The sequence below is a fragment of the Bos taurus genome, chromosome 3 (genome assembly GCF_002263795.3).
Source record: "Bos taurus isolate L1 Dominette 01449 registration number 42190680 breed Hereford chromosome 3, ARS-UCD2.0, whole genome shotgun sequence".
Classification (NCBI taxonomy): Eukaryota; Metazoa; Chordata; class Mammalia; order Artiodactyla; family Bovidae; genus Bos; species Bos taurus.
Window position 1 is genome coordinate 31,971,453 of NC_037330.1, and position 14,106 is coordinate 31,985,558.

Genomic DNA, 14,106 nt, shown 5'->3' on the forward strand with positions numbered 1-14,106 from the left:
TATTTCCCAGTGGCATTTATTTTATTGACATCTGATTAGTCCCTCCATTGTGTGTGGATTAAGTGAGCAGTCTGAATCTCTAAGAAGACAGGTGTATTGGATACACTGATAACAAAATTTCTGTCCCTATGATGGAGGGTCACACTCTGAAATATGGGACCTACTCAAGGTTTGAGAACCTTGGTAGCAGAAAAGAAAACTGGTGGATCATGCAAACATTTGCTTATATACTTATTTTATTTATCCTTCATATTATTATTGTGTTTTAAAAAAATTGACAATTAGGTGTCCAGAACTGCATTCATTATATTTCTTAGGTTTATGATACCTCTCATGACAGTGTCACCATTGGCTCATATATTGGCTCAAACATTATTGACTCATTCAAAAATTCAGATTTTTGTCTTCTCTTGAGAAACTGAAGAATCCTCCAAAGTATTGGTTCTATTTCACTGCAAGGCAAACATTAGTGGCACTAATGTTTGGCACTCAGAGTGCTGTCCCTGTTAATACTGATCTTTGATGTCTCCCAGCTGAGAGACTTCATGTTACCTGAAGTGTATCACTGGGCTTGCATTGTTATTCTTTTTTGTAAACTTTTCATTTTATACTGGAGTATAGCTGATTAACAATGTTGTGATAGTTTCAGGTGCATAGTAAAGGGACTCAGCCATACATATCATGTATCCACTGTCCCCTAAATGCCCTTCCTGTCTAGGCTGTCACAAAACATTGAGCAGAGTTCCCTGTGCTATACAGTAGGAGCACTGTTATTCTTCTAATCAATTGGAGTGTGAGCTATTCTATTGTGTCCACTTCACCAATTTACATTACCTGCCTGTCAGCACTTGAGTTTGAGAACCCTGATCTGGGGGCAAACTCTTGTCTCTTCTCTAATAACTGCTATCTTTCACTGAGCCCTTGTTGTTGTTCAGTTGCTCTGTTGTGTCTGACTCTTTGTGACCCCATGGACTGCAGGACACCAAGCTTCCCTGTCCTTCACTATGTCCCGGAGTTTGCTCAAACTTATGTCCATTGAGTAGGTGATACCATCCAACCATCTCATCTTCTTTCACCCTCTTCTCCTCCTGCCCTCAACTTTCCCAGCATTAGGGTCTTTTCCAATGAGTAGGATCTTTGCATCAGGTGGCAAAAGTATTGGAGCTTCAGCCTCAGCATCAGTCCTTCCAGTGAATATTCAGGGTTGATTTCCTTTAGGATTGACTGGTTTGGTCTCCTTGCAGCCCAAGGGACTCTCAAGAGTCTTCTCCAGCACCACAGTTCAAAGCACTGAACTAAGTTTTTCACATGCTATGTCTTTAATCAGTATAAAATGCTATGAGGTAAGTTCAAGTGTTATCTCCATTTTACAAGTGTAGAAACTAAAGCTCAAAGAGCTAAGTAACTGGCTCCAGATGCTAAAACTAATTTTTGACACTGGGATTCAAACTTTGCCCTTCCTGAGTCCATAGTTGGGAATTTTTAGCTTTACATTACACAATTTTCCTAACCACTAATATAACAACAGAATCACTGCTGCCCTTCAGTGTTTCTTCCTTGTACTCAGTCCATGTGGGTCTGAATTCCAGGAAGAGGGGCTGAACACGGCCCTGCCCTCACTAGGGCCGGTCACGGATACCTCCTCTGTGCCAGTGTCAGAGGGAGTTGTTGCTTTGTTGGATCTCAGAGCTATGGCTCTGCTGGGTGGGAGGACAGAAGATGCTGGGGTCACTGTGACTTTGGGGCAGCCATGCATTAATCACTGTCCCTGGTTTTGTGTGTGTGTGTGGCTGGATTGTCCCAGTGCTGTCCCACGGTTGTACCTGGGGAATCTCATATAAAGGGGCTCCAGCCCTAGGCCTGCAGCAGTCAGACCACAGAGATGGGGAAGCTGCTACTGTGGGTTGGTGAGTGTGGTGGGTCCCACCCCTCAAATGTCTCTTAGTTCAGGAGGTGCTGGGCTTCATCAGCTTATTGTCTCTGTGGTACCCAAGAAGCATCCTGGGCCTCAGGGGCCTGGATTAGGTAGAGGTGGACAGGACAGAGTGAAAGGAGAAGTGATCAGAGCAATGGTTCTCACTGGCTGCAATTAAGTGTTTTTATGCCTGGCCTCCACTTCAGACCCATTGATCAGAATGTCAGTGGGAGGAGCCAGGAAATCACTATGTTTACATATCTTCCAAGGTTGAGAACCACTGGCCCGGAACCTTTGCTGGGACTTCTCAGTGTCATGGTCATCCCAAAGCCTGTGTGTCTACATGTAGGGTATATTGGAGTGGAAAGGAGCTTAGATAGATCTGGCTTCACCCACTCAGTGTAGAGAAGAGGAAGGAGGAAAGGGTGTGTGTGTCTGCATTTGTGGGAACTGGAGGGTGAGCTGAGGTGTGTGTGTGAATCTGCATGTGTTTCTTCCTTCGTCTCCTGCAGGGCTGCTCCTTGTGCTGAAACACCATGATGGTGAGGAAACGTCCTCTCCAGAGCCGGGGAGAGTGTCCACTGAGAACTGCTCCAAGTCCAGTGTCCCCTGTGCCCGCCTTGGCTCTGCGTCGAGGATCATTGACCCAAATTGGCTCAACGGCGGATTCTCAGTCACTGTTGGGTCTTCTCTGTGCCAGGATCCATACTCTTGGATCCATTCTGACCAGGGTTTCAGGAGGTGTTCTTTCCCCGGGGGACCCCAGCAGTGGGGGAAGGACCTGCCCTCCTTGTAGCTCTGGAGTGTGTATGTGTGAGGGAGCAGTTACAGTAGCCTAGCCTCTCGGGCAGTGTCAACACTGCTCTGTGGATGCTGAGCTCCATCCCCACTTGGTTTCTATCAATAATGTCTGCTGTCCCCTGCCAGGTGCTGCTCACAAGCTGGTGTGTTATTTCACCAACTGGGCATTTAGTCGGCCCGGCCCTGCCTCGATCCTGCCCCGGGATCTGGACCCGTTTCTCTGCACCCACCTGGTATTTGCCTTTGCCTCTATGAATAACAACCAGATTGTTCCTAAGGATCCCCTGGATGAGAAAATCCTCTACCCAGAGTTCAACAAGCTCAAGGAGAGGTGTGTTCACTGTGTCTGTGGGGCTGTATTTTACAGGTAAAGAGGAGTAAGTCTTTTCTTCTGTTAGTCGTCACCTTTCCTCTGATCCTTGGGTCCCTCCTTCTGTCAAGGGCTCTCTGTAGTGTCCCTGCTCTGGGAGTTCCCCGTTGATCAGCACTTTGAGCTCGTCCTTGCCTCCCTGCCCCTGTGGCTGCTGTGCCCCTGCCTAGGATATGCTCCTCTCTCTTCTCTGCATTGCACCCCAACTCACCCTTCAAGCCCAGTGCTCAGGATTCTATTTTCAAATGCTTTGGAGAGAGCTGCATCTCACAAAAGCTTCACAAGTGCTAGTGTTTCATTATCATTTGTCACCTGCAAATGAACCCCAAGGGAAGGGCTGGTGTCTATGGTCTTTGTACACCAGTGGCTGGGTCAGCGCCCAGCAGAGAGCTGGTGCTCAGTGTTCTCTCTCCAGGCTTCCTGGGCTGTCCTCTGTGGGGAGTGGTCTGTCGCTGTGTGCATGGTTGTAGAAGGGCAGAGAAAATCCATGTCACTAGAGCACAGCCTCCAGAGAGGAGAGCAGGGAGCTTGTCCATCTGTTCACTGCTGTGTTTCAAGCACCTAAAGCAGTCAGAGGCACATATTAATTGCTCAGTAAATGTTTGTTGACCAAAAAAGTGGGTGAAGAGAAAATTTAGGCTGCCTTTTCTTTTCCTGGGAATGTCATGGGAGTGGGGAGTTTGGGGGGCTTAGACAGCCTGGGATCCTGGGTGTGATGATCTATATGTGGACTGGTTGCTGTCTCTTTTATCCTTCTTCCCCATCTTGGGCTCCACTTCTTTCTCCCTTAGGTTACTCCACCCGCTGCCTCCTTTCCCTCCCCCTCCTCCCATCTCCACTACTTCCCACTGTTCCCCAAATGACTGAATGAGAATCCAGCTCACCGACTCTGTCCCTCCTCACAGTAACAGAGGGCTGAAAACTCTGCTGTCCACTGGGGGGTGGAACTTTGGCACCTCGAGGTGAGTCTGTGCTATTGGGTCTTCTCTCTGGGGTAGGGTTGAGGTGATGGGTCAGGGGAGCAGGCCAGCTTTATACTCATTATCTCATGATTGCTAGGAGAAAGGATTACAAAGTGGCTGTTTGCATTCCAAATTTGTAGGAAAAAAGCATGAATGAGAGCTTTGGTAACTTACTGTATTTCACCCAGGTGTTCCTGAGAGATGATCAGCTAGGGATGATGATCAGGTAATGGAACCAAGCCTGCCAAAGTCTGAATCTGGTTAATCATTGCATGTAGGACTAGCCCCAAATTACTTAAAGTTCAGCTTTACTATTCTAAAGATTTTCCAATAATGTCTTCACTATGGAAGAGAAAATACTAGAAAAAATGGAGAACAAACAGCTAATAAACAGAATAGCAAAGACTCTAGAACCCCTGGTCAGAGCCTGGCCCTCTTGTGCCATGTTATGAGGCCCATTAGCTCAGAGATCTTTCTGGAAATGCTGGCCTTTTTCTCATGTTCCCTCCCCTTATCTGTTTAGACAAAGAGTCAGTGCCTGGCCAGGGGTGAACATTTCAAAGGCAGAGCTGTTCTGAGCCACTGTCTCCACCCCAGGCTGAGTGTTGCTTCCATCTGGCAGGGGCAGGTGTGGTTTGCAAATCCTCCCTGGAGCCTGAAGTCCAGGGCTGGGAAGGGACTTAAGAAGGTTTGAGAGTTTTAAAGTTCCACCTTCCTTTCCTCAGTCACATATGAACCAAAGAGCCTTGCAGGGGAGTGGTTGGGGGGAGCACGGTTATGCAGAAAGCACTCCTGGCCTCGGCCCTGGTCCCCCTGCAGGTTCACCACGATGCTGTCCATGTTTTCCAACCGGGAAAGGTTCGTCAGTTCAGTGATCGCCCTCCTGAGGACACATGGCTTTGATGGTCTGGACCTCTTCTTCTTGTACCCTGGACTCAGAGGCAGCCCTGCGCGTGACCGCTGGACCTTTGTCTCCTTACTTGAAGTAAGGCCAGCTTTGTTGTTGTTGTCCAGTGGCTAAGTCATGTGCAACTCTTTTGCCACCCCATGGAGTTGCTGGCTTCCCTGTGCTTCATAATGAAAAGGCCAGCATGCTGCTGCTGCTGCTGCTAAGTCGCTTCAGTCATGTCCGACTCTGTGCGACCCCATAGATGGCAGCCCATGAGGCTTCCCTGCCCCTGGGATTCTCCAGGCAAGAACACTGGAGTGGGTTGCCATTTCCTTCTCCAGTGCATGAAAGTGAAAAGTGAAAGTGAAGTCGCTCCGTCGTGTCCGACCCTTAGCGACCCCATGGACTGCAGCCTACCAGGCTCCTCTGCCATGGGGTTCTCCAGGCAAGAGTACCAGAGTGGGGTGCCATGGCCTTCTCCAAAAGGCCAGCATGGCAGCTCCCAAATCCAAAAGTGATTCTGTTTTGACCATGTCTGGGCTCCAGGCACAGGAGGAGCCTAGGGCTGGGGGCAGGGCAGGAGAGTGGTCACAGAAGGTTCTTTTACTGCTGTCATCTGCAGGTGTGGACAGAGGCTACTGAGCAGGGGCCCTGTGGAGGTCTTTCCCTCCATCACCACTGGCCTGGCCCCAGCCCTCCAGCCTGAGTGACACTTTCTCCATGCATCTGCTGGACTCCCTCAGGCAGGCTGTCTGAATTCTGCTCCTGGGCCTGCAGCCAGCCCTCTGCCCAATGCCTTACTGCACTGGCTCACGTCCTCCTTTCTTGGGAACCTGTGGGCAGGGCCTGTGTCTGACTCTCCTGGCTCCAGGGGCTCTGTTATTGTGGAAGATTGTTTCCTGGATGACTCCTGCTTTCCCCAACTCGACTCTACTTTGTCCATTTCTCTCATCTGCCTCTCTCTTCCCAGGAGCTCCTGCAGGCCTTCAAGAATGAGGCCCAGCTCACCATGCGTCCAAGGCTGCTGCTGTCTGCTGCCGTCTCTGGGGACCCCCATGTCGTCCAGAAAGCGTATGAAGCACGCCTTCTGGGCAGGTGAGTGGGTGCTCCTCACCTGGTGAGGGGGGCACTGGAGGGAAGAAGGCATCTTGGGCTCAGAACCCAGAGGTGCCCAGCACTGTCCTGGAGCTTTGACTTCCTGCCCTGCTGTGAGAGCACCTGTGGGAAGTGGGCTAAGCACGAATGTAGGTGGGGACAAGGATTATTCTTTATAGCCTGGACTTTCCTGAGGAGATCAGAGGGGAGTAATGGAGCATCTGGCCACACCACAGCATCCCTTTGGGTAGGTATCAGCATCGTCCATAGCTGGGCCTCAAGGAGTGAATCCAGGGGCTTGACCTCTGTTCTGCTGGAGTCCCCTGTGGGTGTGTACTGGGTGCCAGAGGGCTGGCATCAGAGACATGGGTGAGTTACCAACTACTGCCTCTGAAACAAAAATAGGAATGCCCAGTCAGGGCCCATTTTCAGAGCAGAGGTCTTCATGCCAAAGTCACAAAACCAGACGGAGGGAGCTCATATCTCTCTGGGCATGCCAGTTCTGGACTAATTCTATCAAAGTTCAAGAATCAAGTGTTTCCTGATGTTAAAAGTGAGGCAGATGCAACATACCTGAGATGATGCTATTGCTGTGTGTGATGACACTTAGGGAGAGTGGGTTCCATGTGTCAGGAGAGAGGTGAGAGCTCCAGTGAGCTGAGTTGGCTAGTGTTGGTCTTATAGCCAGGCAGGATTGAGGACTCCACCTTCATCCAGCTGGGTCACCTTAGCCAAATTAAGTAACTGCGTGAGTTTCAATTTTTTCATTTTAAAATGGGGACAATTATGGTAATTAGGACATTAACCAGATTAAAATTAAATTAGATAATCCATGTTAACCTCTACACTGTGACTTGGTAAGGCTCAATTACACTTCACCATCTGGAAAGCTTTCTGGAAGAGATGGGTTTCACTGGTTCCTCAAACAGTAGAAAGATGGATGCACTTTTATGCTGTCTGATTACACATGTCATTTATTCAGACCTCTGCTACACTTATATCAGCCTGAATGCCTTTGTTTCCTGTTCTGATCCCATCCACTCCCTTGGATACTCTCTGGAGGGCATAGGTCCTGACACACCACTGTCCCTCACCAGCTGTGTGTTCCAGGGCAGGCTCTCACAAGCAGGGCATGGCTCAGGCAGTCCCTAGCCCCCATCTCAGTAGGCAGAGATGGCAGGGGTGTTGGGTGGCCGACATTCAGCTAGTTAGCTAGTTGGTGTTGTGAAAGTCTAGCTAGCATGATCTTCATACCTCCTCTTCTTGCCCCTTACAGACTCCTGGATTTCATCAGCATCTTGTCTTACGACTTACATGGAAGCTGGGAAAAGGTCACAGGACACAATAGCCCTCTGTTCTCTCTGCCTGGAGACCCCAAATCTTCGGTAAGAAAAGGAAAGCTGTCAGGCAGCCCAGACATGCACCCCTGAGCCAGGCCAGTGGCTCTTGGTAACAAGGAGGGGTTGTGTTCTTCCTCCCTGCAGGCATATGCCATGAATTACTGGCGACAGCTTGGGGTCCCCCCTGAGAAGCTCCTCATGGGGCTCCCCACCTATGGACATACTTTTCACCTCCTCAAAGCTTCACAGAACGAGCTGAGGGCACAAGCTGTGGGACCAGCATCTCCAGGGAAGTACACCAAGCAAGCTGGCTTCTTGGCTTATTATGAGGTGACGGGAACGGGAACCTCTGTCTGTGAACCTCTGTCTGTGAGTTAGGGCTCCCCGACCCGCGCCCAGGGCCAAAGTAGGGACAAGGGACCAAGGCAAGACTGAGGGCTAGAGACAGGACAAGGAGGTGGTTTGCTGTGGTAAGGGACATCCAGTCTCTGGGATATTCTCTTTTCTTTTGGGGAAGTTATTTGAACCCTTTGTAAGAGGTGAGGGACTAGGTGAAGTCTGAATGGAGGGGGGCAGATATTTCACTCCTTAGAAGATTCTTAAATAATATTTAAGTCAATCCTGAATTACTATATGGCCTAAATAAACATAATTAATATTTGAAAGATATATATATATATATATATTTTCAAAAGTTCAAATATTTTCAAAAGTAAGAGAATAGTATAGCATCCTCTCATTCCCTGAAAAAGCCATGGACCCAGGGCAGATATTTCACCCCTTAGAAGATTCTTCGGAGAAGGCAATGGCACCCCACTCCAGTACTCTTGCCTGGAAAATCCCATGGATGGAAGAGCCTGGTAGGCTGCAGTCCATGGGGTCGCTAAGAGTCAGACATGACTGAGCAACTTTACTTTCACTTTTCACTTTCATGCATTGGAGAAGGAAATGGCAACCCACTCCAGTGTTCTTGTCTGGAGAATCCCAGGGATGGGGGAGCCTGGTGGGCTGCCGTCTATGGGGCCACACAGAGTCGGACACGACTGAAGTGACTTAGCAGTAGCAGAAGATTCTTAAATGGCAGTTAAGTCAATCCTCACTTACTATATGTCCTAAATAAACATAATTAATATTTACCATATGTATATAATCAGACATATGCAAACGTAAAAGAATAGTATAACGTCCTCTCACTCCCTGATGCCCAAATGCCCTTCACCCAGCTTCAGTCATTAACCACTCATGGCCAGTCTTTTTTTTTCTCTACTCCTGACTCCTTCCTTCTCACTAGTCAATTATTTTGAGACAATTCTATGACACCCCCCATCACAGATTCTTTCTCCTCTACCTCGATTCCATGCCCGAATCCCCGTCTCAACAAAGCTTGCTGTTGAGTGGGGGGAAGAGACATGGATCCAAGGGAATGTGGAACACAAGAGAAGACAGTAAGAGGCACCAAGTGCATGACTGTAGGGTGTGGAGTTGGTGGATTTTGAGCAGAACTATGAAGCACAGTAAAATCCTGTTGGGTGGGCAGGACCTCCTAGGCAAAGAACAGCAGGCACCAGAGGGAGAGTTGCATCTTTGCCTGAGGTGGTAATGGGGATGCTGGTGTCTCTCCAATCTCTGCACTGTGCCTGCTCCTGGAGATGTTTCCCTGCTAATCCATTGAAGCCTGATTATGAGTGATGACATAGTCAAGGGAGTGTAATGTTAATGAGGTTTTGATAACACCTTTAATGAACAAAAAAATAATAACTTCCATATTAGCTTCTGCAGCCGAAATGGAACATTTCTATGTCTTTGCAGCATACCGTCTCCAGCACAGTGTTGGGTACCCAGTCTACAGTCAGTGGTTTTTTGATGTAGTAACCTAGTTCTCCCTGCCTTCCAGGTCTTTACATTTATTATAGATTCAAAAATTAGTTTGATAAATACCTGGATGGATCAGTTTACATTGGTTTAATGAGCAAAGGAGATACTTGTTTATGAAGAGTCTTTGAGAAAGGTACAGGTTTGGTCTAGACTCAGGTTTGTTATGTAGTAGTTTGGTATTGACATTATTTACAAAGTCTAGTTTGATTTCTTAAAGGCTGCCACTCACTCCTTGGTTCTCTACCTGTTTATCCACCATGGATATTAGAGAAAGGAATAAGCAATAGTAAGAATTTATCCAAAATAGAGAGGAAGTCTTTACCCCTGGGTGTGAACAGTTTGTCTGTTGGTGCTTCTCTTCATGGAACTCCACACAGCTGATCACTGTTCTGATGCTCCTGCAGATTTGTTCCTTCATTGAGGGAATGAATAAATGCTGGATTGATGATCAGTACGTACCATATGCCTTCAAGGGGAAAGAGTGGGTTGGCTATGATGATGCCATCAGCTTTAGTTACAAGGTGGGAGCTTGCTCCTTTATTGCTCCAACATAGTTTCCCTCTGGCTTCTATGACACCCTTGTGTGTACAGTGTGTGTGTGTGTGTGTGTGTGTGTGCGCGTGCATGTGCCTATAAAACTGCCAGAGGGATGGGACGGGGAGGGAGGTGGGAGGGGGGTTCAGGATGGGGAACACATGTACACCCATGGTGGATTCATGTCAATGTATGGCAAAACCAATACAATATTGTAAAGTAAAAATAAATAAAACTGAAAAAAAACCTGACAGGTTAACTTGTTAGCCTAAAAGTAGGGGAAAAAAAAAAAAGTCAGAATCTTCACAGTTTCCAACTTAGCAATAATTGGTTCCTCCTTATTTCACATCTGGGGAAATTAAACCCCAGAAAGAAGCCAATTGGTTTGGCTAAGTCATGTATTTATTTGCATATGACAATCTTTTCCATCAGTCTTACAAGAGAACTCTGGTAAAGTAATAAGAAAATCTGGATTCAATGCTAAACAACTTCCATTTAGTTATATCTGAGGTTTTAATAATCATGGATAAAATGCTTCATTTTCTTTTATGTGTAAAAGGCATGATATTATCCATTCTATTCCTCTTTTATGGCATCACTATGTCATAAGATATGTTGAAATGATTTTTTAAAAATAAAGCAATATCTCCAATTTAATATGATGATAATGGTGATTAGCAGGCTGGGGAACCAGACAATATTTAATATTTATGAACATGTACTATGTGCAAAATATTGCTCCAAATATCTTACATGTATGAATTTAAAAATCTTTTAAAAATTATGGCAAAATATACATAACATAAAATTCACCATTTTATTCATTTTTTAGTCACCTTTCAGTAGCATTACAGAGAAGGCAATGGCACCCCACTCCAGTACTCTTGCCTGGAAAATCTCATGGTTGGAGGAGCCTGGTAGGCTGTAGTCCATCGGGTCACTAAGAGTCGGACATGACTGAATGACTTCACATTCACTTTTCACTTTCATGCATTGGAGAAGGAAATGGCAACCCACTCCAGTGTTCTTGCCTGGAGAATCCCAGGGACAGAGGAGCCTGGTGGCTGCCATCTATGGGGTCGCATAGAGTTAGACATGACTGAATCGACTTAGCAGCAGCAGTAGCATTAAGTACATTCACATTGCTGTGCAGCTATCATATCTACCTCCAGAACTTTCTCCCCTTTCCAAACTGAAATGACTCCCCACTCTTTCCTCACTCAGCTCCTGGTAATCACCACTCTACCTTCCATCTGTATGAATTTGACTACTCTAAGCACCTCAATGAGTGGAATCATAGTATTCTTTTGTAATTGGCTTATTTCACTTAGCATTTTATCTTCCACTTCCACCTATGTTGTAATATGTGCATATAGGAACTCTGGATCCTAAAAATGTTGGAAATTTTATCCATTTTTTTTTTTTTTTTACATAGAGGGCAATTAAAACCCACAAGGCTTATGTATCTTTTTTTTTTTTTTTCTTCAAGATCCCATAGCTAATAAGCAATAGAGGCTAGAGTCAAATACAGGCTACATGGCTAAGCATCCTACCATACTGCCTTCTGAGAGTCCTTCTGATTTTGCCATTGTACTCAGTCTGGAAGATGGCTAGTACAGCAGGTTGACTGACCACTGCTTTTCTAGGCATTTTTCATAAAGAGAGAGCATTTTGGGGGGGCTATGGTGTGGACATTGGACCTGGATGATGTCACGGGTGCTTTCTGTGGCACTGGCCCTTTCCCCCTTGTCTACACGTTGAATTATCTTCTGGTGAAGGATGGTGAGTAGCTATGACCTGGAAGCTGGGTTGGCAGTTGCAAAACCACTGGGTGGGTCCCTTCTGTGAGATTTAAAGGCTTTGTTGGGGCAAAATGACAATGAAAGAAGAGAATAAGCTTTGATGCCAGGCCAGTCTGCTTTCTAATCTTGGTTCTGATGCTTGCTCCATTTGACCTCTCTAAGCTTTGTTTTCCCATCTACAAAATGGGAATAATCCTTATACTCATGACATTATTATACACACTGGCAGTTAGGAGATGGAACCTGGCATGCTAAATCTGCAACATCCTTGGAGATGGTCTATAACCCCCATTTTGTGAGGAGACCTGGACTCAGAAAGGTAATACAGCTAGTCAGGGGTGGAAATGAAACTGCAGCTTAATTATTTACAACATGCTTTCTAGGGCAACCTCCTTGCACTCAGCCTTGTTCCTTGTGCCTCCCAAGTAGGGGACACAAAAGGATTCTTCCTGAGGATTCCATAAGTTAGGAAATAGGCCTCAGGGTCCATGTCTTGTGCAAAGTGTGATGGCCAAAGTGAGGGGCTGAGCACAGAGAACTGACGGACCTGCTTGGGGTCACTCAACTGGAAATGTAGCAAACCCACTGAGTGTCCATGTGTGCCTGGGATCATGTTGATATGTTTAAGTGGGGAAGCTGGGCTTCTGTGTGTGGAGACTTTATCTGTGTTGACAAGTGGGTGCATTCAGAAATCCTCTGCTTCTGGTTTGGGAACTGGTACTTCATCCCTGGAGCAGCTCTAGTTCTGCCAGTGACAGGATGGGAAGGAAGAGGTAGGAGTCTCACCCTCTTCTGTTGATTTCTTCTAGAGTTCAGCTCAACTCCTTCACCAAAATTGTGGTTTTCAACTGCTGTGAATTCTTCAATTGGCCCTGAAATGCCAACTATGACCAGGGATTTGACCACTAGTTTGGGTATTTTGCCCCCAGGAGGAGAGGCTGTGGCCACTGAGACCAAAGGAAAGTCTGCAGCAATGGCCACAACCCCCAGAAGTGAGATTATGACCCCTACAAGGACCCCTATGACTTTTGAAAGGCACACTGCTGCTCCAGAAGGGAAGACTGAGAGCCCTGGAGAGAAGCCTGTGCTCCCTGTGGGCCATCTGGTGGGGAGCCCAGGAGGGATAGCCATGGATCCCGTGCACCTTCAGATTGGACAGAAGGTCACACCCCCAGGAAGGAAGGCTGGAGTCCCTGAGAAGGTGACCACCCCCTCCGGAAAGATGACAGTCACCCCTGATGGGAGGGCTGAGACTCTGGAGAGGAGACTTTGACTTCTGAGGTGGACCCTGACCCCCTGGTGGGTTACTTTGGTCTTCAGACAGAAGCGAAAAGTGGATGCTGCTCTCTGGCTCTGTCATCTCACCTCCTGGGACAACTCCTCTTGCTTTTGACAACCCCTTTGTTCCCACTGATGGACTCATTCTTTGGACTACTTGATAACCTTTCTAATGAGTCCTCTCTTTAAAGAAACTTGGAAAACTCTGCTGTGAATAAAAGATCCCAAAGTCTGTTGTGGGCAAAATCTGGGGGAAACCCTTATCTCTTCGTCTAGGTCCCCTGATAGAAGCTGCTTGTGCTCAGGGGCAAACAGGCCCCAGGTCATAGTGAGTTAATCTCTTCTTTCTCGAATAAACTAAAAGCATAAGAAGCTGTCTGAGTTATCTGAAGCTCTTTTCTTGAAATGACCAGTGATAGTCAATTGTTATCTTCTTCCTTCCAAGATCACTTCCCTTTGCTATTTTTGGAAAGAGGGAATTTGTGTCTGTCCCACGCTGATGTTTTCCAGTGTTGATTACGTGTTTCTCTCTCTGCAATGAACACTGCTGACTTCACTGATGGTCAGAGCCAGAATCTCCTCTACGTAAGTTTTCCCTACTGCTGAAGGGGCCTGAGAGAAGGAGGAGGGAGTTGTCTCTTCTAGTTATATTCCCTACTTTGGAAAGTCTTATTTGTCTTTGGAAAGTCTGATAAAACACCTCCACCCCCACCTGTTCTCTCCATAAGGAGTGGTGGAGGGGAAGACAAAATCAACATACTTTGGTTATCTGCACACTTCTCCCAGGTCTATACTACACACTACATACCTACGGTTTATTTTCCTGAGCATGATTCACCCTTATAAGTCAGTATAGACATAGGTCCAACTTCTAGCCCTCCCTTCCTGGGAAGCAATGATGATAGTGAGTGTCTGATCTACCATCAGTGTTACCTTTTCTTTTGGAAGTGCAGCCTCCAAGACTTGAAAATTAGGGTTCATTAAAATACCTATGGGAGGAGGCATTTATCATAAATGATAAAGCAGGTGAAGGCTGTATCCACACATGGGTGGGCACATGACCTTGGGACCACATTGCCACAGCATAAATCACAAATCAGTTAAGCTACAAAACAAACCAACCTCAAAACCAGTTTACAAAACAGCCATTTATTTAGCTGATAATTCTAGAGGTTAATCATTTAAGCTGTGTTCAGTTAGGTAGTTTTTATGATCTGGACTGGTCTTGACTGATCATGGCTGCAG

General features: G+C 46.7%; 1 protein-coding gene across 14 annotated transcripts; it reads left to right on the plus strand.

The window, feature by feature from the left end:
- Positions 1-1,835: 1,835 nt before the first annotated feature.
- LOC100138271 (oviduct-specific glycoprotein-like) lies at positions 1,836-13,233 on the plus strand. 14 transcript variants are annotated; one of them, XM_010802794.3, is made up of 11 exons: positions 1,836-1,907; positions 2,428-2,457; positions 2,843-3,083; positions 3,992-4,048; positions 4,868-5,033; positions 5,908-6,032; positions 7,309-7,417; positions 7,517-7,702; positions 9,652-9,768; positions 11,428-11,563; positions 12,393-13,233. In XM_010802794.3, the coding sequence occupies exons 1-11, from the start codon at positions 1,883-1,885 to the stop codon at positions 12,854-12,856; spliced, it is 1,656 nt and encodes a 551-aa protein (XP_010801096.1). In that variant the 5' UTR covers positions 1,836-1,882; the 3' UTR covers positions 12,857-13,233. The 14 variants fall into 14 exon arrangements, with proteins under 14 accessions (XP_010801096.1, XP_015317141.1, XP_003585862.1 ...); XM_015461655.2 differs by having other exon boundaries at positions 4,907-5,033; XM_003585814.5 differs by having other exon boundaries at positions 2,843-3,047.
- The last annotated feature ends 873 nt before the right edge of the window (positions 13,234-14,106 follow it).